This window comes from Podarcis filfolensis, assembly GCF_964270895.1.
Source record: "Podarcis filfolensis genome assembly, chromosome: 17".
In the NCBI taxonomy this organism is placed as follows: Eukaryota; Metazoa; Chordata; class Lepidosauria; order Squamata; family Lacertidae; genus Podarcis; species Podarcis filfolensis.
Window position 1 is genome coordinate 8,385,346 of NC_139621.1, and position 23,407 is coordinate 8,408,752.

The 23,407-nt window shown below is 45.4% G+C and overlaps 1 protein-coding gene across 2 annotated transcripts in view; it reads left to right on the top strand.

Annotated features, from left to right (window-relative positions):
- Nucleotides 1-1,321: 1,321 nt before the first annotated feature.
- TRIP10 (thyroid hormone receptor interactor 10) overlaps nt 1,322-23,407 on the top strand; it is an 86,044-nt gene continuing 63,958 nt past the window's right edge. The window contains exon 1 of one of the 2 annotated variants that reach the window (XM_083593416.1): nt 1,322-1,896. In XM_083593416.1, coding sequence (XP_083449542.1) covers nt 1,873-1,896 — 24 coding nt within the window. In that variant the 5' untranslated portion in view covers nt 1,322-1,872. The remainder of the gene's footprint in view (nt 1,897-23,407) is intronic. The other variant, XM_083593415.1, reaches the window with a different exon arrangement.

A 23,407-nucleotide genomic window follows, 5' to 3' on the forward strand; every position in this document is an offset into this window, starting at 1 on the left:
GGTGGTGGTGCCACACCTGGCCCACCAATGAGGCAAAGTGAAGTGTGCGTCTAAGGCAGGATACATAGGGGCAACAGATCCGGCCTCCAAGGAATGCATTGCCTGCTGCTGCTGTTGCATGGTTGCGGCACACTCCTTGGAGACTGGATCTGCCCCCTCCTCAGCAGTCCCTCCCCCATGCAACCTCTCAGTGAATAGGAGATGCTGCTGGTTTCCTCCCACCCTTAGGGTGGCAATGGCAGAGGCTGCCCTCTGGGGTCTCCTGGATTCTGTGCCTGCTCCGTGTGATTTACAGCAGGCCCCTTTCCCCACCACAACAACCTTTGGGTAAGGTTGAGTATACCTGAAGGAGCGTCTCCACCCCCATCGTCCAGCCCTGACACTGATGTCCAGCTCTGAGGGCCTTCTGGCGGTTCCCTCACTGCGAGAAGCCAAGTTACAGGGAACCAGGCAGAGGGCCTTCTCGGTAGTGGCACCCGCCCTGTGGAATGTCCTCCCACCAGATGTCAAGGAAATAAACAACTACTGTATCTGACTTTGAGAAGACATCTGAAGGCAGCCTTGTTAAGGGAAGTTTTTAATGTTTGCTGTTTTATCGTGTTTTTAATATTCTGTTGGGAGCTGCCCAGAGTGGCTGGGGAAACCCAGCCAGATGGGTGGGGTATAAATTAATAATAATAATAATAATAATAATAATAATAATAATGTTGATTTCCCCCTTCTTGTTGCCGATGTAGATCTTTCCTCCCATGCTTGTTCCTTATGATAATAATGATTTTATTATTTATTCCCTGCCCATCTGGCTGGGTTTCCCCAGTCTCTCTTGGTTGGGGGAGGCATTTTGTGGTTCACCTTAGCTGAGATTCCTGCATTACAGGGGATTGGACTAGATGAGCCTTGCGGTCCCTTCCAACTCTCCAATTCTATGCTTCTGTGACTTTGGCCGGCCTTGGGGTTGCTCTCCTCTTGGTGAATGGGGCTGGAATCGTTTCATATCACACGTCAGTGGCTTACGGAGCACCTCTCTGGGAGCCGGGAGGCTTCACGTGACTGCTTGTCACGTCTGGTAAGGGGCCACCATACCATACGGATTGGCGCAGCCACGTGGGACTGGAAATAGCCTTCCTGCGAACGCTGCCCGGGCTCCCTTAGCAACCACGCGGGGGACGCAGCCACATGGACTCCATCCTTGGAGGCGAAGCAAAGTCCGGCGTGGAGCCGCGACGCTGAGCGCGCCCTCCGTCCCACCCGAGATCGAGACGCGTTTTCCTGTCTTGGGTCTAGCGAGAGAAGATCCACCCCAGAAGATCCACCCCAGCGCCGCCCACGTTCACCGGCGGCGCATCCCCGACCGAGTCCAGCGAGCCGGATCCCGAGCGCCCGCGCCGCGAGATTCCCCGCGCGGCGAGCTCAGCCCGGCTCCCAGGAAGCGCGCGCGCGAGCGATCGCCGAGCCCGACGCGAGAGGAAACCCTTCGCCCATTGCGCGGGGGAAGGAGGGCGGCGGCGGCGGCGGTGGCTTCCTGGGAAGAGCGGCGCGCCTCGGCTCCGCCTGTTGATCTCTTTTCGGGGGAGGGGGAAGGCGGGCGGGCGGGCGGCCTTCGCCTCGGCATCAATCAAACCCTTGGAAGCCAGAGGGAGACGCGCCCCGTGCCAAGCCGGGGAATGCCGGCGCTCGTCGGGCTGCGCTGAGCCCTGCCTGCGCCTTTAAGGGCCGGGGCCGGAGCGGGGAGTGTCCCGGGCAGGCGCTGGAGGCTGGACGGGCGGGAGGAGCGGGACTCCCCGGGACGGGAGCGGCGGCGGAGGCGGCGGATCGGGCTCCGGGTGGGCCTTGGCGCACGGAGCGAGGGCGCACGGCGACGGCGCTGCCAGCATGGACTGGGGCACGGAGCTCTGGGTAAGGAAGCGCGCGGCCGACCCCTTCCCCTTGGGTTTTGCTCGGAGGCACCCCATATTCTCCCCCCTCCAGTCCTTATCTCCCTCTCTCCCCTCCCTCCATGTCCGATCACTTCGTCTCTCCACTCAAGGGTTGGGCTTCTCCATGATTCCCCAGACTTGATTTAAAGCGCGTTTCTCCGCCCTCTTCTCCAGCTCCCACCCGAAACTCAGAGTTTTCTCCCTCGTGTCAGAGTTCAGTCGTGTGTGTGTGTGTGTGTGTGTGTGTGTGTGTCCCGCTTCAGTGCCTGCCTCCCCCTCTTTTCCTGATGGTTGCTAATACTACTCTGGCTGCTACTTGTCCTGGGCTCTCTCCTTTTCTCTGCCGCCTTGTTCCGTTCCGTTTTCTTCTCTTTCGGTGACCCTGTTGCTTTCCTCCCTCCCTTTGCCCCTTGGCTGAGAAAAGGGATGTTATTCTGTGTGTGAGTGTGTGTGTGTGTGTGTGTGTGAGAGAGAGAGAGAGAGAGAGAGAGAGAGAGAGAGAGAGAAAGAAAGAAACCAATATTTTTCCCTGGGTCGTTAGGCACTGTATTAACACAGACTAACTTTAATTTGGCCAGGTGGATAAGACCACCTGAAAGCAAGAGGAGGCGCTTTCACATTAATGATCTTCAATATTTAAAGCTGTAGCTGTACCCATAGCAGACTCTCCACTGCTCCCTAAGTATATATTTTTTCCTGGTTCTGGCTTCTTACGCTTGATAATTAGATGGGCAAGAAACCCTTTGTCTACCGCTTTATCATGAGTAAGTGAGCTGCATGTTTTACTGTGCTAGCCTATCATATTTTGGCTCTGCTGTTGCACTTTTGCATATTGGGGTGCAGCTCTCAGATTGGGTACACCTGAGTTGTGATTTAAGAGCTGGATGTCCTAATATCCTCTGTGATATTGTCCTCATTCACACATAACAAGCAAGCATGTTAAGTTTAAGTTAAATTTAAGCTGTAGTTTGGCTTAGTGTGTTACCTGAACCTGGGCTTGTGGTTTAGCTCTTTCCCAGGGACGAAACTAGGCTTTATTTCACCCAAGACAAAGACCCCGTTTAGCACCCCACCCATGCATATTTGCATACACACACACAGGCTATGGGAGCCTCAATGACGCCCCTTTGCTATGGGGCAAAAACCAGACAAGCTGCAAACCAGGGTTGTCCTAATGGTCACTGGGCCTCTGTATATCATTTGAAAGCATACATCTTCCATTATGTGCTGCTTTACTGCTTGTGAGAAGATGCCCCTAACTCAGTGGGTCCCAAACTTTTCCCCTCATGGACCATTTAAAAATTGCTGAGGGTCTTGGCGGACCACTTAATGTTATTTTTTCTGCCTGTTGTCCCAGTTGTAATATGCTGTGCTAGATGCTGTATGGTTTTTAATTGTATGTTTATTTATTTATTCCTTCTTTTATTTGTTGCATTTTGTACTACAATACAATATAAGAAATGGATGTGCCGTATCTGGTGTTCAACCAGTGTGGTGTAGTGGTTAAGAGACCCAGTGTGGTGTAGTGGTTAAGAGCAGTAGACTCGTAATCTGGTGAACCAGGTTCGCTTCCCCGCTCCTCCACATGCAGCTGCTGGGTGACCTTGGCCTAGTCACACTTCTCTGAAGTCTCTCAGTCCCACTCACCTTACAGAGCGTTTGTTGTGGGGGAGGAAGGGAAAGGAGAATGTTAGCCGCTTTGAGACTCCTTAGGGGTATCAAATCCAAACTCCTCCTCCTCCTCTTCTTCTTCTTCTTCTTCTTCTTCTTCTTCTTCAACAACCGTAAAAACACAGACACATTGCAAACCACCTGAATGAAGCTCATAGGTCACAAGCGGTCTGCCAACCACAGTTTAGGGACCTTTGCCCTAAACAGCCACTTGGAGTGCATGGGCTATATGTATATGCAAAACACTCATGTATACACATCCCTCAATTCCTTTTAACTGTCCTGCTGTACTTAAAATCAGGGAGGCCAAATAATGTAATTTGTGGGTAAAGTATGAATTCTAATCCTGGCCCATTTTAATGAATGCAAAACCCAAAGAGTGTTAATTTTGCCAGACTGTACCATTTTGTGCTTCGAATTAATCTGGAATAAAGGTGGACTGACTTTAGTCTTACGTGGTCTGTTTTAATCATTACATGGTCCACCAATACTGGTTAAATGTATGAAGCAAGACAGACTGTGTACTCTGGGTCTGTTAGCAGCTGAAAGCCTAATTGATATGTATCAAGTGATGCTGAGGAGGGTCTCTTGCTAAGAACATGAGAGGTGCAATACTTATTGTAGGGAGTGAGCAAACTTTCAGGATTTACTTTGTTTTTACCAGACTTCTGATATTCACCGCCTGGAGTCTGGTACAAAAGACAGATACATAGAAGAACTAAAGGATTCTGAGCCCAGGAATTTATTTTGAGTACCAGAACTGAACTGAGTGTACAGTCCTTTCACACACTAACCCTCTCCTGGCTACCCTGAATTTCTTCATTTCTCATGAGGGAATGAGGATTCATTTTGTTACTGCTGTTGTTTGTCGTGGTGCCAATTGTTTAATCTACTGCAAATCACCCAGATATTTGCCAGTAGATCAAGACCGTCCTTTTACTCGCCCTTGATGTAGTGAACCAATGTCTACATAGTCCAGTATTTTTTGATAGTTAAAGGGACCCCTGACCGTTAGTCGTGGACAACTCTGGGATTGTGGCGCTCATCCCGCTTTATTGACTGAGGGAGCCGGCGTACAGCTTCCGGGTCATGTGGCCAGCATGACTAAGCTGCTTCTGGCGAACCAGAGCAGCGCACGGAAACACCATTTACTTTCCCGCCAGAGCGGTACCTATTTATCTACTTGCACTTCGTGCTTTCGAACTGCTAGGTTGGCAGGAACGGGGACCGAGCAACTGGAGCTCACCCCGTCACAGGGATTCGAACCGCCGAGTTTCTGATCAGCAAGTCCTAGGAAATTGGCCTTTGGTCAATTGGACTGTGGTCTTCATTTTGCCTTCTTCTGATCTAGAATATGCGTTGGCTCATGAAAAGTTATTTGGGAGCAAATTCAGCTTCTCACAATGAGGCCCTTAAGGCACCATCAACTTCTATGTACATGTGATTTAATCTCCACTTCATCTTCCCAGGTAAGCTATGGTGAAGGATAGCCAAAGGTGGGCAGAACGTGTAGCTATTGCATAAAGAAAAACAGGGTAGAAACTTCAATCAGCAGCTGAGGAAAGGGGGGGGGGAAACAAACACTGTTGCTTTAAACAGGCAGCAACAGAAATGTCCCTTAATCTGCTTTGGGGTAGAACAGGAATATAGTAATGATTTTAAATAGCAGAGGAAGAGACTTTCATGTAAGGCAAAATTGCTGGTGGTGCAAAGTGAGCTAGAGAAAAGAGTTTGGGAGAATTTTATTTGTAGCTTGCTCTGTTCTAGAGCCTCACAGAGGGTAAGACCTTTGTACCCAGTTCAAAACATAGTTTCCCAAGAAGAAAAAGTGTTGGGTATATGCACTTTATACTTAATAGGTTTGGAGAGTATATTTGGTAGAAGGCCCTTCCCTGATTACTTTTTCATGGATTAAAGGTGATGATTGATCCTGAACACATCCAAGAGAGGTTGGGAGTATTAGTAATGTCAGGCCCCTTATTTTTGGTCTGTATTTTGACTTTTCTGTTTCTCTTGCCAATTGCTCAAAAGGGGCTCTTGTTTTTGCTTCTCTCTCGCAGCCCTTATTTCACGTGCTGTGAAGCACGTTCTGGGTTTCTGGAAGGACCAGTGCTTTCTCTTGCACCTGGTTTAGGTTTTTGCTTGTGTGCATGTGGAAGATACAGGATCCGAAGGTGTCTTTCTCACCCCTTCAGCAAAGCTTCTGTGTCTAATCTAGTTAGTTCAGAGATTAACTTTAGCCTGGTTGCATGAGTAGAGGAGGCTATTTCTGGCTTCTGCCCTTGCATGGGCAACAGTTGAGTGCCCTGGACAGGGGAAGGAATATTTAAATACCCTCAAAATTCAGTCTAACCATTTCCACCGGTAAAATTGATCTGCATACTTCTACATCTGCATAGCATAACTTGGCCAATTTTCTGGGTCTCCTGGGTTCTCTACCATGTCTAGGGTCAAAAGGGGCAATGTATAAGCTGGAATCATGCAGTCTATGGTTGCTAGGCCACAATTAATTCAGAATGTTGCCATTAGTGAAACCTTCCACTGGGTGCCTGAGTTTGTTGTCTCTCAATCCGTAGATTTAGTTGGGGGCTGCTTATTCTTTGCCTAGAGTCTGATTCTCATTTAATGAATTACCTGTGCAGGTAGCACTTGCATGTCAGAAACAGCATGCAAAACTGTGTGTGTAGAACATGCTGCTGTACAAACTGCTGGGAAGCTACAGATTGGCCATGTCTTTTCATATTAATGTACACCATCTGTACGCGCAGCAAAATAGTGATGGTCTATACTCATTTGACTGTAGCAGTTGGCAATCCGATCGCCCTGATTTTTCCCATGTGGTCATGCTCTCTGTATAATAAATCAAACTCTGGGGTGCTTTTCAAAAACTTGTGGCAGATTCATGGAACCGATTCCCCCTCACCTTCCAATGTTGCAGGATGTGTCTTATTTTGTACTCTGCCCAAAAAAGGGGGGGGGACACAAGCATCGGTTGATTCCTATGCTCTTTTATGTACATCTTGACTGGACATAAAAGTCTGTACTTTGTATCTGAAGGGATAATTCCCTTTTGTTTAATGGGGATGCTGATGTTTAATCATTGGGATGAGCTGTGTGATAGAAGTACAGTGGTACCTCAGGTTAAGTACTTAATTCGTTCCGGAGATACATACTTAACCTGAAACTGTTCTTAACCTGAAGCACCACTTTAGCTAATCGGGCCTCCTGCTGCCGCCGCGCCGCCGGAGCCCAATTTCTGTTCTCATCCTGAAGCAAAGTTCTTAACCTGAAGCACTATTTCTGGGTTAGCGGAGTCTGTAACCTGAAGCGTATGTAACCTGAAGCGTATGTAACCCGAGGTACCACTGTATTATTTATTGTTTATTTATTAAATTTATATACCACCCTTCATCCAAAGATCACAGGGTGGTTTACAGTATGAAAACATAAAATACAGAACAACAACAACAGCAAGCAAGCAATAACCATCCATGTACTGAAAACTGCATCGCCCTCAACACTAATCTGAAGGAGGTGGAGGGTTTTTTTTGGAAGAAAGCATTAATAGATAGGATGGGGTGTTTAACCAGATTCTCCTCTGCAAGTTGCCCCACGTGGCTGTTTACTGTTCGTCCCACAGTCTTGTTTGACTCAAAGATCAGAAGAAGCTTGCTTGGAGGGGAGGGAAACCAGCAAAAGCAGGCGGAGGGTGGGGGGGACTTTTAGGGGAGATCTGGCAGCCGCGCAAAGTTTTAAGCACCTTTCTGCACATTGAGCCTCCCCTCTGCCCTTTCATTAACATTAACTGGCAAGTACATGTTTACCAGCATAACATATAGTTTTGTCCTTAGTTGCAGGATGGATTGGAACTTGTCTTTGAAATGTGTGTGTGTGTGTAGAAGCCTATACTGATTGCCGAGTTGTTTCTGTGCAGATATATTTAACCTGTTGTCCGTTGTTCAGGCTATTCCGCCCGATGTCTCTGGGTGTGGTCCGGGGTATTTTTTGTTAACCTTTAGCTAAGGACTTGCAAGGCTTTGGAGCTTAAAAAGGGACGGTGTTTAGATTGGTGAATTGGGTAGGATCAAACAGTTCCACTGTTTGCAAATCTAGCCAGGGCTGTTTATGTTGGGTGAGGTGGTGTCTGTTTTCTTTAGCATGTTCTTCTGCTATCGCTGCACCTCCCATTTCATCTCTCTTGAAGGAACCTCTTGTAGCTTCTCTGAAGTGGCACAGAATATGTGCCGCTGCTTATAAGTGGGTATTGCCTAAAGCAGGGGTAGGCAACCTAAGGCCCATGGGCCCGTGGATGGTCTGGGAATCAGTGTGTTTTTACATGAGTAGAATGTGTCCTTTTATTTAAAATGCATCTCTGGGTTATTTGTGGGGCATAGGAATTCATTTTCCACCCCCCACCCCCAAATATAGTCCAGCCTACCACATGGTCTGAGGGACGGTGGACCAGCCCACGGCTGAAAAAGGTTGCTGACCCCTGGCCTAAATGGTTCCCTCAAAATGATTTTTAAGAAATATTTATGTAATGCAAATTAAGAATTCATATTGATATTGCTAAAATCTACCTAAACAATACCTAGCGTTCTGTTTATGATGGATGCTGAACCTGTACCTTGTTTTGGATTCTATTTAACTGGAAAACCCATTCTTCATCATCACCACCACCACCACCACCATCAGCATTTTATTATTTATAAACCGCCCATCTGCCTGGGTTTCCCCAGCCACTCTGGGCGGCTCCCAACAGAACACTAAAAACAGAACAAAACTTCAAACATTAAAAACTTCCCTAAACAGGGTTGCCTTCAGATGTCTTCTAAAAGTCAGATAGTTGTTTATTTCCTTGACTACTGATGGGAGGGCATTCGACAGGGCGGGCGCCACTACCGAGAAGGCCCTCTTCCTGGTCATCAACAAACATTAACTGTTAGTATTTGGAAGTTTTTGTGGGTATACGGAAAGGCGGTGGGGGCACACTGAACTTTTTTTGGGGGGGGTGGTAAATGATGCTCAGTTCACATTTCAGAAAAAGGTGGATCATGTCAAAATCTGTGTCAGTTTTTTCACATAAACATTTGAATTTGTACCAAGTCATTTTTACCCACGCACTCTGCGATCTTTTTTTTTTAATGTAATGCTAGCAAAATTGTGTTAATCAAGTTGTTCTGAATTGCATAGCTTTTTAAATGAGTCACAAGGTACAGTGTTGGCACATAAGAAATCCAGAAATCATAGTGTGGTAATGTCACAAGACAGCATGCAAGCTTCTAGGTTCTACAGAACTCTTTATCAAGCTAGATGCTAAATACAGGGGTGGCAGAGAAGCAACTCATATGCAGTGTTCAAGTAGCTATACAATGGTACCTCGGTTTACGAACTTAATCCGTTCTGGAAGTCCGTTCTTAAACCAAAACGTTCTTAAACGGAGGCGTGCTTTCCCATAGAAAGTAATGGAAAATAGGTTAATCCGTTCCAGACGATGAAAAACAACCCCTAAAACAGAAATTTAACATGAATTTTACTATCTAACGAGACCATTGATCCATAAAATGAAAGCAATCATCAGTGCACTGTACTATAAAATAAATAAGACAGTATTGATGATTTTTTTTTAAAAAAAGAAAATATGATTTTTTTTCTTACCTGCACTGGTGATAGTCTTCCACAGATTTGGGGGTGGGATGGGGGCTGCGGCGAGGCCTCCCACAGCCAGAGCCCTTCCACCGGCAGTGGAGCATGTAGAATCATAGAATCATAGAGTTGGAAGAGACCACAAGGGCCATCGAGTCCAATCCCCTGCCAGGCAGGAAACCCCATCAGAGCACTCCTGACATATGGTTGTCAAGCCTCTGCTTAAAGACCTCCAAAGAAGGAGACTCCACCACACTCCTTGGCAGCAAATTCCACTGTCGAACAGCTCTTACTGTCAGGAAGTTCTTCCTAATGTTTAGGTGGAATCTTGTAGTGGAAGCTTGTAGTTTGGAACCATTGCTCCGTGTCCGCTTCTCTGGAGCAGCAGAAAACAACCTTTCTCCCTCCTCTATGTGACATCCTTTTATATATTTGAACATGGCTATCATATCACCCCTTAACCTCCTCTTCTCCAGGCTAAACATGCCCAGCTCCCTTAGCCGTTCCTCATAAGGCATCGTTTCCAGGCCTTTGACCATTTTGGTTGCCCTCCTCTGGACACGTTCCAGTTTGTCAGTGTCCTTCTTGAACTGTGGTGCCCAGAACTGGACACAGTACTCCAGGTGAGGTCTGACCAGAGCAGAATACAGTGGCACTATTACTTCCCTTGATCTAGATGCTATGCTCCTATTGATGCAGCCCAGAATTGCATTGGCTTTTTTAGCTGCTGTGTCACACTGTTGGCTCATGTCAAGTTTGTGGTCAACCAAGACTCCTAGATCCTTTTCACATGTACTGCTCTCAAGCCAGGTGTCACCCATCTTGTATTTGTGCCTCTCTTTTTTTTTTTGCCCAAGTGCAATACTTTACATTTCTCCCTGTTAAAATTCATCTTGTTTGTTTTGGCCCAGTTCTCTAATCTGTCAAGGTCGTTTTGAAGTGTGATCCTGTCCTCTGGGGTGTTAGCCACCCCTCCCAGTTTGGTGTCATCTGCAAATTTGATCAGGATGCCCTTGAGTCCATCATCCAAGTCGTTGATAAAGATGTTGAATAAGACCGGGCCCAAGACAGAACCCTGTGGCACCCCACTAGTCACTCTTCTCCAGGATGCAGAGGAACCATTGATGAGCACCCTTTGGGTTCGGTCAGTCAGCCAGTTACAAATCCACTGAGTGGTAGCATAGTCAAGTGGTATAGTCGAGTGGTAGCATAGTCAAGACCGCATTTTACCAGCTTCTTTACAAGAATAGCATTTCGTTCGGCTTCTGAGGCAAAGTTCGGTAACTGGAACACCAACTTCCGGTTTTGTGGAGTTAGTTTCCCAAATAGTTCATTAACAGGACTGTTCGTAGACCAAGGTACTACCATATTACACCCAGGGTATTGTGAGATTAGGATTAAGTTCCCTATCTGAGGGGGTATTTGGCCTCTTTGGGCCCGGTTCTCCTGCCTCAGTTTGAACTGGTGGGCCCAATCTGGCTTCAAGGCAGAATATAAGAAAAAAGGTGGCATAGTCTGAGTCATGCTCAGTCGTATATATGAGAGAGTCTCATTTAACACACAACATGCTAGGATGGGCTGCACTTCAAGCGGCAGCTGGTGGGCAGGAATAATGTATGTGGTGGGGTCTCTATTCCTTTGTTAGCAAAAGGAAAAGGAAGGAGAGTTCAGAGTCGTACTGGAATGTGGGGTTGCCTAATCCGCTCCCAATTTCTTCACTGCTAATGCAATGCGCTCTATGTGGGGCTACCTTTGAAGGTGACCCGGAAACTACAACTAATCCAGAATGTGGCAGCTAGACTGGTGACTGGGAGTGGCCACCGAGACCATATAACAACTGTCTTGAAAGACCTACACTGGTTCCCAGCACGTTTCCGAGCACAATTCAAAGTGTTGGTGCTGACCTTTAAAGCCCTAAACAGCCTCGGTCCAGTATACCTGAAGGAGAATCTCCACCTCCATCATTCTACCCGGACACTGAGGTCCAGCTCTGAGGGCCTTCTGGCGGTTCCCTCACTGCAAGAAGCCAAGTTACAGGGAACCAGGCAGAGGGCCTTCTCGGTAGTGGCACCCGCCCTGTGGAACGCTATCCCATCAGATGTCAAAGAGAAAAATAACAACCAAACTTTTGGGAGACATCTGAAGGCAGCCCTGTTTAGGGAAGCTTTTAATGTTTAATAGGTCATTGTATTTTAGTGTTTTGTTGGAAGCCGCCCAGAGTGGCTGGGGAAACCCAGCCAGATGGGCGGGGTATAAATAATAAATTATTATTATTATTTTTACTACTACTAAGTTTTATGCCATAAAGCAAGTGATTCACTTAGGGAGATTCTTCCTGGTAGCTCACACCCAAGAAGCTGGGAGTATTTGTCTCGATTACCAAAAAATGCAAACCATCTCTAGACATGAAAGCGTTTCCTCCCTGCATGATGGCATTTCTTATAAATGCAGCTGACTTCCTGGCAGTAGTTGCTGTTCCTTTATTTTGTTTGTGTTGACACTTGGGTAAAGGGGTGTGTGTGTGTTTTTTTTTTTTAATTTCAGACTTTCTTCCTCATACCTGACCTAACACATGGTTAAAATGTAGGGGAGAATGGGGCTGTGCCAAATGGTACTGAAAGCAGCTTTGTCTCAAATAAGGGTTCTTATAGCAGTGCCTCATGTAAGCAAGAAAAACTGGATCCTTTAATTCCAATTTCTAGAGTGCTGTCTAGCTGTAATTTTCACAAGTGACTCTCTGCACTGAAGATAATGCGCTATCTAAAGTTTTCCCTGCCTTTGACCACATTTCTTTCTTTCTTTCTTTTACTAGTCTAGTGTGTAAGTTATTTGTTTGATTGTGGTTTGGGTTTCTTTGCTAGAGATAGGGAGGGGAGTTCCATTTTTCTGATGGAAAATAATTGGTTCAGAGAGTGGAGTTTCAAATAGCTGTTCCTTAGCGAGTTCCTGTGGGAGACAGCTTCAGCTCTGTAGCCAAGGAAGGGAATTGAGAGAGAAGGAGCACCTATTAGTCATAATATTTATTATCCATATGCTAGGTTGTCTTGCTTTCTTTTGGGGTCTCTTCATGTGACAGTCTTAAAAACTGGCATAGAAAAGCTAGGAGCCAAATGGCTCCTGGGACCTGGGTTGTGGGTCCCAAAACAGAATGTCTAGTCGCCTTTGGGGGGGGGGGAGGTCTGCAACACTTTTAATTATTTTGATAAGCATGAAGTAATATGCAATTCACATAAGTGACACATTGTTAATATCACATTTTTAACAGAAATTGTTAATACATGTTTAATTTGGAGTTGACAATAAAAATATTGGTACCGTACTTCAGTTTTCAAAACACTCTACTCTTTATTGTTAAACTCCTTAACCTATTGCCTATCCTTAATATATACTTTGAGGCTTCAAAGCACATACATTTCAGTAATCCTTCAGTGTTAGCCAGGCGCAAAAAAAAATGGCAGCCAGACTTTTTGAGGTGCTTGCAAATGGAGAATCTTTAGGTGCAAAATGCGCTCGGCGCCCTGCTAATTTCAAACCCTGCACGTTTACAGCTTAAAAGGTTAACATGTTATCTGCTTTATTGCATTTGTATCCCATTTTTCCTCTAATGCCTGCTGTTTGGTTTAATCCGGCCCCTGTGGCGGTTTATTTCCTAGGGTAAAACTTTGGTCGCCCTTCACACATGTTCACTTCATCAAATCTGGCCCTCTTTGAAAAAAGTTTGGACACCCCTGCTCTAATGAGTTCGTACATCGCCATCATCATCATCATCATCATCATCATCTGTGATAGGACTTAAGGCAGCTTACAAGAATTGCTAAAAGCATAGGAACAAATCATTAAAAAGAAATTAAACATAAAATTATGTACATTATTATGTATCTTTCTCCCGCCCCTTCCACTTGCCTTTTCATCCTCGTGACAGCCCTCGTTAAGTTTGGTTAGGCAGAGAGATGACAGTTGGCCCTGAGAGATGGGGACTGGCCCAAGGGAATCAAGTGAGATTCACAGCTGAGGGGTGATCTCACTCTGGATCTCCCCAGTCTTAATCCAGCATTCTGTAGTCACTGCACCACACCTCTTTCAACTGTATAGCTTTGTAGATTTAGCACATCAAATGTGCTTGTGCAGACGCAGACTTGCCACTGGTACATAAATCACATGGTCTGCCACGCCCTCTTGAGCGGATTACAGGTGGCAACCCTGACTTTGCCCCCTGTAATGTGTGAAATGGCATCCTGTCTCGTTTGCACGTTATTCTGATGAGCATTCCAGTTTCTGCAGCAGAGGTGACTATCCTTCCCCCATAGTTGTCAACGTTTCCCCCTTTTTTAAGGGAAATTCCCTTATTCTGAATAGGATTCCTCGCAAGCAAAGGGAAACGTTGACAGTTATGTTTCCCCCACCACCACGAGGACTGCATTCGCCCTTGGCCAACTCAATGTGGACAATATGGAAGTGTGACCACCCTACTACACTCTTCCATAAGTTTGAGCATGGTGATGCACACTGGCACACAGCCCTCCCTCCTCCACTGATCCATGCAGATCAGCTGAGGAGGCGAGGGAATCACCACTTTTCTGCTCATTAAATGTTTGACCTGGTTACAGAGGAGGAATTTATGTCACTGGGAGGCCATAGGTCTCTGTGCACCCCACTGCTGTGTCTACTCTACCTGGGGCAGTTGTTGGGGTTTTTTTATTTTGCCACTGCTGCCAAAATGGCAGGGAGGGAGTTGTGGGGTGGGAATCAGGCCCCGAATCTGGAGGACAGCCTCTCCTGCTCTAAAGAATACGGAGTACACTTTTGTTCTGTTCCACCAGGTTCCATCTCCATGCCGCAAATGTTGGCTCAAAGTTTGTGCAGTCTTTGAGTCTTGCCAATCTGAATGCAACTGTAAGAGACAAGGGTACAAATCAATGAATGCTTGTGTCTGCATGCCTTGGTGTCTTGAGAGCCTTTTCAGCTGACTTTACTGCTCCTTCCATCTCCACACACACACACACACACACACACACGTTTTTCACAGTCAGTGCTGGCATAGTCTGTTGGGGTGAAGCCTTAGTTGCCACGGAGACTGTCTTGCACTTTGTGCATCCAGGAGGGGCGAGGGAAGAGGAGAGAGAAAGGAGGAGACGCTGGTGTGTGTTTTGACTGTGAAGTGGAGGAAATGAGATTCTCTTGGCATGTTGGGGGTAAAGGATGCCAAAGATCCGAGTAATTTAGAATAGAGTGGGAGGGGTAGGTCCATGGAAAGGAAGCCAGTTGCTTACTTGGCAGAGGTGAGATTCCACTATTTCCAGAATCCTTGTACAGTCATACCTCATGTTACTTTTGCTTCAGGTTGAGCGTTTTCAGGTTGCGTCCCGCGGTGACCCAGAAGTACCAGAAAGGGTTACTTCTGGGTTTCGCCGCATGTGCAGACGCGCAAAATGGCATCATGCGCAGACGCTCACGCAGATGTGCAGACGCAGGTTGCATTCTGCTCATGTTGCAAACGGGCCTCCGGAACGGATCCCGTTCGCAACCAGAGGTACCACTGTACTTGCAGGAACCTGGCCTTCCACTTCAGAGTTTGTCTTGGGGACCAACTCAAGGCATTTTGGTGTCGGAGGCAGGAAATCAAAATGGCAACCGCCAGCTCTAATTCATATGGGGAATAATCTACCAGGCAGTTCTCCCAAGCAAGTCTCATTGGCACCAATGGGAGATGGGCAGAGAATGAAATCACCACAAGGCTTCCTCCGTGCTCACCTTAACCAGGAGATTGGAAAAATGACTTGTGAATATGTTTGCCATTATACTTACAAGATTCTTTGCGAACCTCCTGCTGCAAAGGTGGAGAAGTAGGCTCTATCCCGTTGCTGTCAAATGTGTGCCTTGATTGGCTAGCTTTTTAAATGGGGAGGCAAAGCACACTGATCCTGTCTGTTAAATATTCAGTAGGAAAGCAGGAGGCGTCCCTGCATGGGAAATATCTTGGCTGCTTCACAAATAAGCTAAGGATAGGACACTTGCTGTCGGTCATTGGCCTTGTCCTCTTGTGACAATGAGATGCTGTAGCAGCTGCAGAGTCAAGGTACGTATTTGGCAACCTTGCTGCTCCATCGTTTGTGCTCAATAATGATTTGATGTTAAGGAAAAGCTGGGTGTAGTTATTGATGGTGGCTGGTCATTAGGTCCCAGTGAGAACTGTAAAATGACACCTTGTCTTCTGGAGTTGTTGGCTCAGCGTGGTTCTATCTTTGTTCAGGAATTCTTGCCTGCATAATCAAAAGCTTGGAGTCCTCATCAGGGTAATACTGCCTTCTTTCATATGCTGGAAACAAATCTGATTTGCCTGGTTACCTGGGTCCAGTTCATACGTAGTATCAAGCCATGACTTCTTCCTCCTGGGCTGTGTTCAGAAAGTGGTGTTGGGGGATGAGTGTTCCGACCCCTTGGCTCTCACTTGTGGGGTGCCTTGGGGCTCCGTCCTCTCTCCCATGCTTTTTTCTACATCAAGCCACTGGGAGAGATCACCAGTATGGGCTTGGTGTTCACCAGTATGCGGATGATTCCCAGCTCTACTTCTCTTTTAAATCAGAACCAGTGAAGGCGGTGAATGTCGTATTTGAATGTCTGGAGGCTGATGGAATTGAGTTGAATCCCAACAATATAGAAGTGCTTTTTGGGGGAGACAGGGGGTGGGTGGGTGTGAGGGACTCTGTGGTCCTGGATGGAGTAACTGTGCCCCTGAAGGACCAGGTGTGCAGCCTGGGAGTCATTTTGGACTCACAGCTGTCCATGGAGGCAGAAGGTCAATTCTGTGTCCAGGGCAGCTGTCTACCAGCTTCATCTGGTACACCGTCTTAGACCCTTCTTGCCAGAGTGCCCTGGTTATTTCCTGCTTGTTTGTTTTTTTTTAAAATAATTTTTATTAACTGGCCAATCACATCAAATTAAATCACATCACATAATTCCAAATTACAAAGCCAAATTTTTAAACTTTGTTGGGGGAACCCATACTTCAAGATCCAAAGGGGGATTCAAATTATCTTCTTATTACTGCGTTAATGTCCAAATCAGTCCCAATCAGTCCAGACAAAGTTCATAATTCTATCCAGTCTTATCTTGGTGTTTCCACATCATATCTTGTTCATATAATTTCTATTTTTCCTTTACGATCTCTTCTGTTAGTCTCCTTAAGCCGATAAGCAAAATAATAATCCTGTGTGGATTTCCCATTCCTCCACTAAGTCCAGATGGTTTCCATATATCTCCTTCGTAGATAGCATCGCTCTTTCCATCATAAATTTGGCATTTGTCGCTCTTAAGTCCCACCGAGGAGTTGATCCACGATATGTAAACAACTCTATTTCTCTCTTTCTCCTCCCAGACCCAAGAGCTCCAACAATGCCTCCCAAAATGGTGACGGCATTTTTAACTGCGTCATTCCAAAACTCTTAGCTTTCCAGCTTCATCTTGAAACATTGCTTTGGTTCGAAAGTTTATCTCCACACAGCCTTAAATCCACAGCTTAAGTCCTTAGTTTCTGACTCATTAGGGGAGGGGATTCTTGTTAAATCACATAAGAAAAAGGAAGGCAGGTTTTTTTCCCCCTCCCCCCAGTCATTTGTCGTACCGTATCTTGACGTATCTTCTCATATTTTATTCTTGTCTTGTTATCAGAGATCTCTTCTGTCAGCAGTCTTTACTCCCCTTTTTCCTTGAAGCATGTGCAATTTATCTCGTCCAAATTGTTTCTTTTGAAGATGCTTGCAACTAGCGGCGCGAATCAGGGACGGCGTCCAGGAGTGCCGGAATCCCACAGGAGGGCTTTGTGCCTAGTGCCCCCACCCCCACAAATTCAGGGGTGGTATAGGGCACAGCAGGCAAGGGCCGTCCCCCCCACAATCCTGGGGGGGTTAAGGAGGCTCATTACCCCATCATAGCCTCCAAATTACCTCGTGTGGGTCGGAGAGATGTTATTGTCAGCCATCTTCCGATGCGCCACCTAGTGGCCCCCTGGTTATTTCCTGCTTGGACTACTGCAATGCACTCTACATGGGGCTACCTTTGAAGGTGACTCAGAAACTACAACTAATCCAGAATGCAGCAGCTAGAGTGTTGACTGGGAGTGGCCACCAGGACCATATTACAATGGTCCTAAAGGATCTACACTGGCTCCCGGTAAGTTTCCGAGTACAATTCAAAGTGTTGGTGCTGACCTAAATGTCCTTGGCCCTATGTACCTGAAGGAGCGTCTCACCTCATCTTTCAGTCCGGACACCAAGGTCCAACTCCGAGGGCCTCCTGGTAGTTCCCTCACAGTGAGAAGTGAAGTCACCAGACAGGGGACCTTCTCCATAGTGGCACCCGCCCTGTGGAATGCCCTCCTGTCAGATGTCAAGAAAATAAATAACTATACAACTTTTAAAAGACATCTGAAGTAAGCCCTGTATCAGAAAGTTTTTAACGTTCAGTGTTTTATTATGTTTTTATATGTTGGAAGCTGCCCCAGTGTGGCTGTGGCAACCCGACCAGATGGGTGGGGTATTATTATTATTAATAATAATGTTGTTGTTGTTATAACTATGGAAGCTTTATATTTGTTTTGTTATCTCATCCACCTTCCAAGGAACTCCTGGAGACCTACCTCTTTCTCTTTCTCCTCCATTTTATCCTCTCAACAATTCTGTGAGGCAGGTTAGGCTAAGAAATAAGGAGTGACCAAAGATTGTATACTGGCATAATGTCATCTTAAAAAACAGTGGCTTGTTTTCAGCCAGCAAACCAGAATATGGAAACATGGTTTGAAATGTATTTGCAATGAAATGTATTTGCAAGCCATGGTTTGATGTGGTATCTGAATAATAATAGTCATTGCTCCAGCTCTAGAGGAACAGAAATACCGAGCAGATGGAAGAAGAAAGCTGACCATCATCGTACCTGCTGCATGTTTGGATGCTGTGGTTTGAGTTTTAAAATACAATTGCGTGAATCTTAGTTTGACATGCTGCTCAAGTTGAACCCTATGGGCTTTGACACATTTTTTTAAAAAATAGGCCGTATTGTTGGTTCCAAGGAATTTGAGATTGTTTTTCCAGCCCTTCTGGGTTCCTTATCTATTTACCTTTCCGGTCTTGCTGTGCTAGATTGCCCAAAGCGCCGAGCTTTCCTTCATTTTATAGTGGGGCGGGTAAGATCCCATTCATAGTCCCTTGCAATACTTGTTCCAATTAAGAGGATGATGAAAGATGCTCCTGTATTTGAGTGTGTGTGTAAGCAAATGGGGAGTGGAAAACAAGGAACTGCAGCTGGCCAATAATCGCATATTGGGTGGGGAACTTTTCTTTCTCTCAAGGGGTGCATTTCTGGACGGTGGGATAATTTGGCACCAGTGGGCAGGAGCAAAGCCAGTGATAGGTGCTGCCAGAGCCAAAAGTGGATGGGCCCACCAGCTCGTCTCTCTTTCTTCCACCCCCTTTTCTGCCTCTATGCACAACCTCACATGTCTGTCTTATTCCTCTGCCCAGCAGGCTGCCAGAAGGACGACAGATTGCTCTTGCCAGAGGTCTGAACTGATCTCTTACAGAGGGCTTCCTTCCTCCCCTCGCCACCGCCCCATTCCTTCCCGTGTTCCCTCTCTTTTTGTCTTTCCTTCTGCCTTTCCTGAAAATAGACTGAGGGCCACACAGAGCCCTTGGACTGTAATTTTCCTGTCTCTGGTATTACTGCTGAAAGATCTGGTTAATTCTTCCCACCCCAGTCTAGCAGAGAAATTGACTTTTTCATTGATGGAGATCTAGTGTTGCAGCAGGAACCCATGAAGTAATATACTGGTGAAATAATAGGAAAACTGATCTAGCAAGTTGCCCACCTGTAGACCTGGCATTTAAATACATCTGTTGCTGCTAATTATAGTTTGGAGAGTGTGTATGATGGAGGAGAGAGAGGCCTCGTGTAGTGGTCCCCAAATTTCAACAGGAACACAGTGTTTGAAGAGCCCAGGTGCTATTTATAACTCTGCTGAGACCTTGGCACTCTTTCAGAAAGCACCTGCCTTCCTTCTCCCCTGCTATTCAGCTAGCACTGTCAAGGCCCTTCTTCAGCCCAAAGCTCACTTGAGCTGAAAAGGTGGTCTTGTAACTGAGACCTCCAAGTGACCTATGTATGTAATAGGAGATTGCCTTGTCTTGCTTCTACCACTACAGTTCTGTGATCCACTCTTTCCAACAGCCTCATTTGTATGAGGATCTTTGCCTTGTGGCTGCAGTGTGTGTGCTTTGCTTAACATTTTGTATGAAGCTTTAATTTAAAAGTCCCTTGGTGGGTCCATCTCACTGCAGTCCCTATGCCTTCCGCCTTGGTTGCTGTCTGGTAGTGGGCACTCAACTTCCTGCGTGGGGGAACATAAACAATTATCTTTGTCCTAGAAATACAAATACAACCATGGTTTCGCAAGTGTATACCGAGACTTGTGGGATTCTTGGAGTAAGGTCTTGAGTTTCTGAGAGCCATAGTCCTGGTTAGTGTATCGGAAGTGGAACAGAACAAGGATTGGTATGGAGAAGCTGGCTTCAGGAAACTTTCTCAAACTGCTGCTCAGATGTACAGCCACCTCTCAGATCTGAGTATACTTTTACTATGAGAATTTTTTAATAAAGTAGCATGTAAGCATAACAAATCCAGGAATATAACCCATCCAAGAGTTAAAGAGGTTTGGTGGGGATGGGGAAATTCTGGCCTTCCAGTTGTTGCCAGACTCCAACTCTGTCAGTACCACTTGTGATCTAACAAGAGCTGGAGGGTGACTGCTTACTCATACCTGATGTAGAGGATGCCTCTGTATCCAAAAGTCATACTCCTGTATTCTAGATTAAAATGGGGAAATCGTGAAATGGAATTGGGGTTGACTTTAGAAAAAGGTATTAAGAATAAGTTTTGATGTATAAAAATTGAGGTTTATGTTAAAATTGGTTAAGCAAAAGGATTTAAATATAATAAGGTAAAATTTGGGGATAGGAACTTGTTGAATTAAAAATTGAATTGGAATACAAGAAGGGGAGATGTGGGGAAGTCAAGGAAATATGTTACTGAAAGTTATATCTTTGTTTATTGTTCTTTTTTTTGTGTGTGTGTGTTTTGTTTTTCTTTAAACTTTTTGAAAATTTTAATAAATATTCTATAAAAAAACAAAACAAAAGTCATACTCCTGATACCAACTACTATGTCCTGAGCAAAATCCACCTCCAAAATTGTGTAAGGACTGCTTTTCACCTACCCAGGCCCTGCCCCACTGTCTGTCCTCTCAAAGCTGAGCAAGATAGCCCTGGTGCACTTTAGGTCTGTCTGAGCCAGGGTGGATTTGATTTAAATCAAATCAATTTAAATCACTAGTCAGTAAAACTTTTAAATCTTTCTTTCTTTCTTTCTTTCTTTCTTTCTTTTTTTTTTTTTTTGCAGAAAGTCATCACTGCTGGTATAATCTTAATATTTACAAACCAGATGAAGGTTTCATTTTTGGAATAATAAATTTTCAGAGCAGTTTTTGCAGTTATAACAAAAATTACTGATTTGGTTATACTATTAGAAATACATAGACAGATAATTATGAAATTATTGTGAGGTTTAATAAGTTAACTGTTTATATTTGGACAACTTTTCTGCTGCACTTTATTGGAAGGAGAAAAATAATCATTTCCTTAATAACAATTTAAACAATTTATTTAACTAAAAGAATAACATTATAGCATATGTATCCATGTTTGTTAACTGAGGTGGTTAAACTTTTTTTTTAAAAAAAAACCACCTTAGACTGATTTTCAGCACACAAGAAAAACTTAAAATAAATCCTTATTTCCTGATGGCCTTTGGACTATAATGTAACTTAACAGATAGAAAACTATCTTTAGAAAGATATTTTCCTCCAAAAGCATTTTATTTTAAAAATCCAATTAAAATTTTAAAAAAAATTTAAAAATGATTTTAAAAATCCTATTTCTTTGATTTATTTATTTTTTAAATCATTGATGTTTATCCACCCTGGTCTGAAAAAGTCTTCCTGAATCAGCTGCTGGATTGCTCATGATAGTGCCAGCCCTTGGGGCAGGAGAAAGACAGGATGTTCGTCATGGCCATTTGGTAAATGGCTCCTATGATTATGGGCTCATCTCTTCCCAACCCCCTCAGTCAATAAGTATGCTGTATAATATACAGTGTATATCCATGCAGTGTTGGAGCAAGAGTAGTCAATGAGAGCTACTTCCAGTGCTAAATGCTCCTGATCAGGATCTGTTGCTTCTGTTTCCACTATCATTATCAGCTACTTCTACTGTCATTCCCAGAAAATACCCTAGGAGGAGATGACTTAAGTGAATTTTTGAGAAGTGCCTTTGATCTTGAATTTTTTGAAAGAAGTTTTAAGTGCCCCAGAAAAACCTGATGAGGACCTGCTCCCTGGTCCGTCCTTTCATCTTCTTGATGGCTTCTCCAGCCATTTTTATCAACAGTGGTGTGAAATGCCCAGGTACTGAGGTTCTGCGTCTAGGCTCTAGATGTTTTGTTTTCTAAATGAGGTTCTAATTAGAAGCATAAGAGGCTGTCTTATTCTGAATCAGACCCTTGGCCTATCAAACTTGGCCCAGTATTGTCTACACACTGATTGGCTAGAGATGTGTACGGTTTCAGATGAAGAGTCTCTCCCAGGCGTACTGGGACCTTCAGAAGAAGAGGCCACTGAGCTATAGCCCATTCCCCAAGAGGGGGCGAAACCCCACAATTCTTCATCTTACTGTTTATGTAGTGTCATGGGTACTACATAAGAGTGATTCCTGCCTTGAGGAGTTTGCAGTCCAAAATTCAAAGCGGGGAAAAGCTACAGAAGGCGAGAAGGAAGAGGAGTTCATTAAAAGTTAACTAGTTTGATTTAGGTAGGGTTGCCTTATTCCCCGAACTTTTTACCGATTTCGCGAAAATCTGCCTGAATGCCAAAAGGCTGCCCAATTCCAGGACATGTCCGGGAAAATCTTGGACATATGGCAGCCCTGGTTAGGGCCAAAGAAGGTGATGGAAATTCTTGGGACTGGATCTCCCATGCAATAATTATTTTAAGTTTCAAAGAACTAGCTTGGGGAGGAGGGTTAGCGATGTGAGTTTTCCTGATCTAAATCAACCTTCAGCTGCTTTGAACTGTAAAGCAAAGTAAAGATGGATCTCCCATCACAGTTAGAAGGGGATGCAGACTTGGGTTGGGGGAAGGAGGTTGTGCAAAAAGATTCCTGGGAGCAGTGGGGTTTTAGGAGGGATTTGTAGGAGGAGATGGAGTCAGCCTCGCATAGGACATATGGGAGGAAAAGCTTCTTTGAGTTCCTTCGGGGAAAATAATAATAATAATAATAATAATAATAATAATAATAATAATAATTGGCGATTGGAGGATGGATGGCGGCTAACAGAGTGAGGTTGAATCCTGACAAGACAGAAGTACCGTTTTTGGGGGACAGGAGGCGGGCAGGTGTGGAGGATTCCCTGGTCCTGAATGGGGTAACTGTGCCCCTGAAGGACCAGGTGCGCAGCCTGGGAGTCATTTTGGACTCACAGCTGTCCATGGAGGCACAGGTCAAATATGTATCCAGGGCAGCTGTTTACCAGCTCCATCTGGTACGTAGGCTGAGACCCTATCTGTCTGCGGACTGTCTCGCCAGAGTGGTGCATGCTCTGGTTATCTCCCGCTTGGACTACTGCAATGCGCTCTACGTGGGGCTACCTTTGAAGGTGACCCGGAAACTACAACTAATCCAGAACGTGGCAGCTAGACTGGTGACTGGGAGCAGCCCCCGAGACCATATACCACCGGTCTTGAAGGGACCTACATTGGCTCCCAGTACGTTTCCGAGCACAATTCAAAGTGTTGGTGCTAACCTTTAAAGCCCTAAACGGCCTCGGTCCAGTATATCTGAAGGAGCGTCTCCACCCCCATCGTTCTACTCGAACACTGAGGTCCAGCACTGAGGGCCTTCTGGCGGTTCCCTCACTGCGAGAAGCCAAGTTACAGGGAACCAGGCAGAGGGCCTTCTCGGTAGTGGCGCCCTCCCTGTGGAACGCCCTCCCACCAGATGTCAAAGAGAACAACAACTACCAGACTTTTAGAAGACATCTGAAGGCAGCCCTGTTTAGGGAAGCTTTTAATGTTT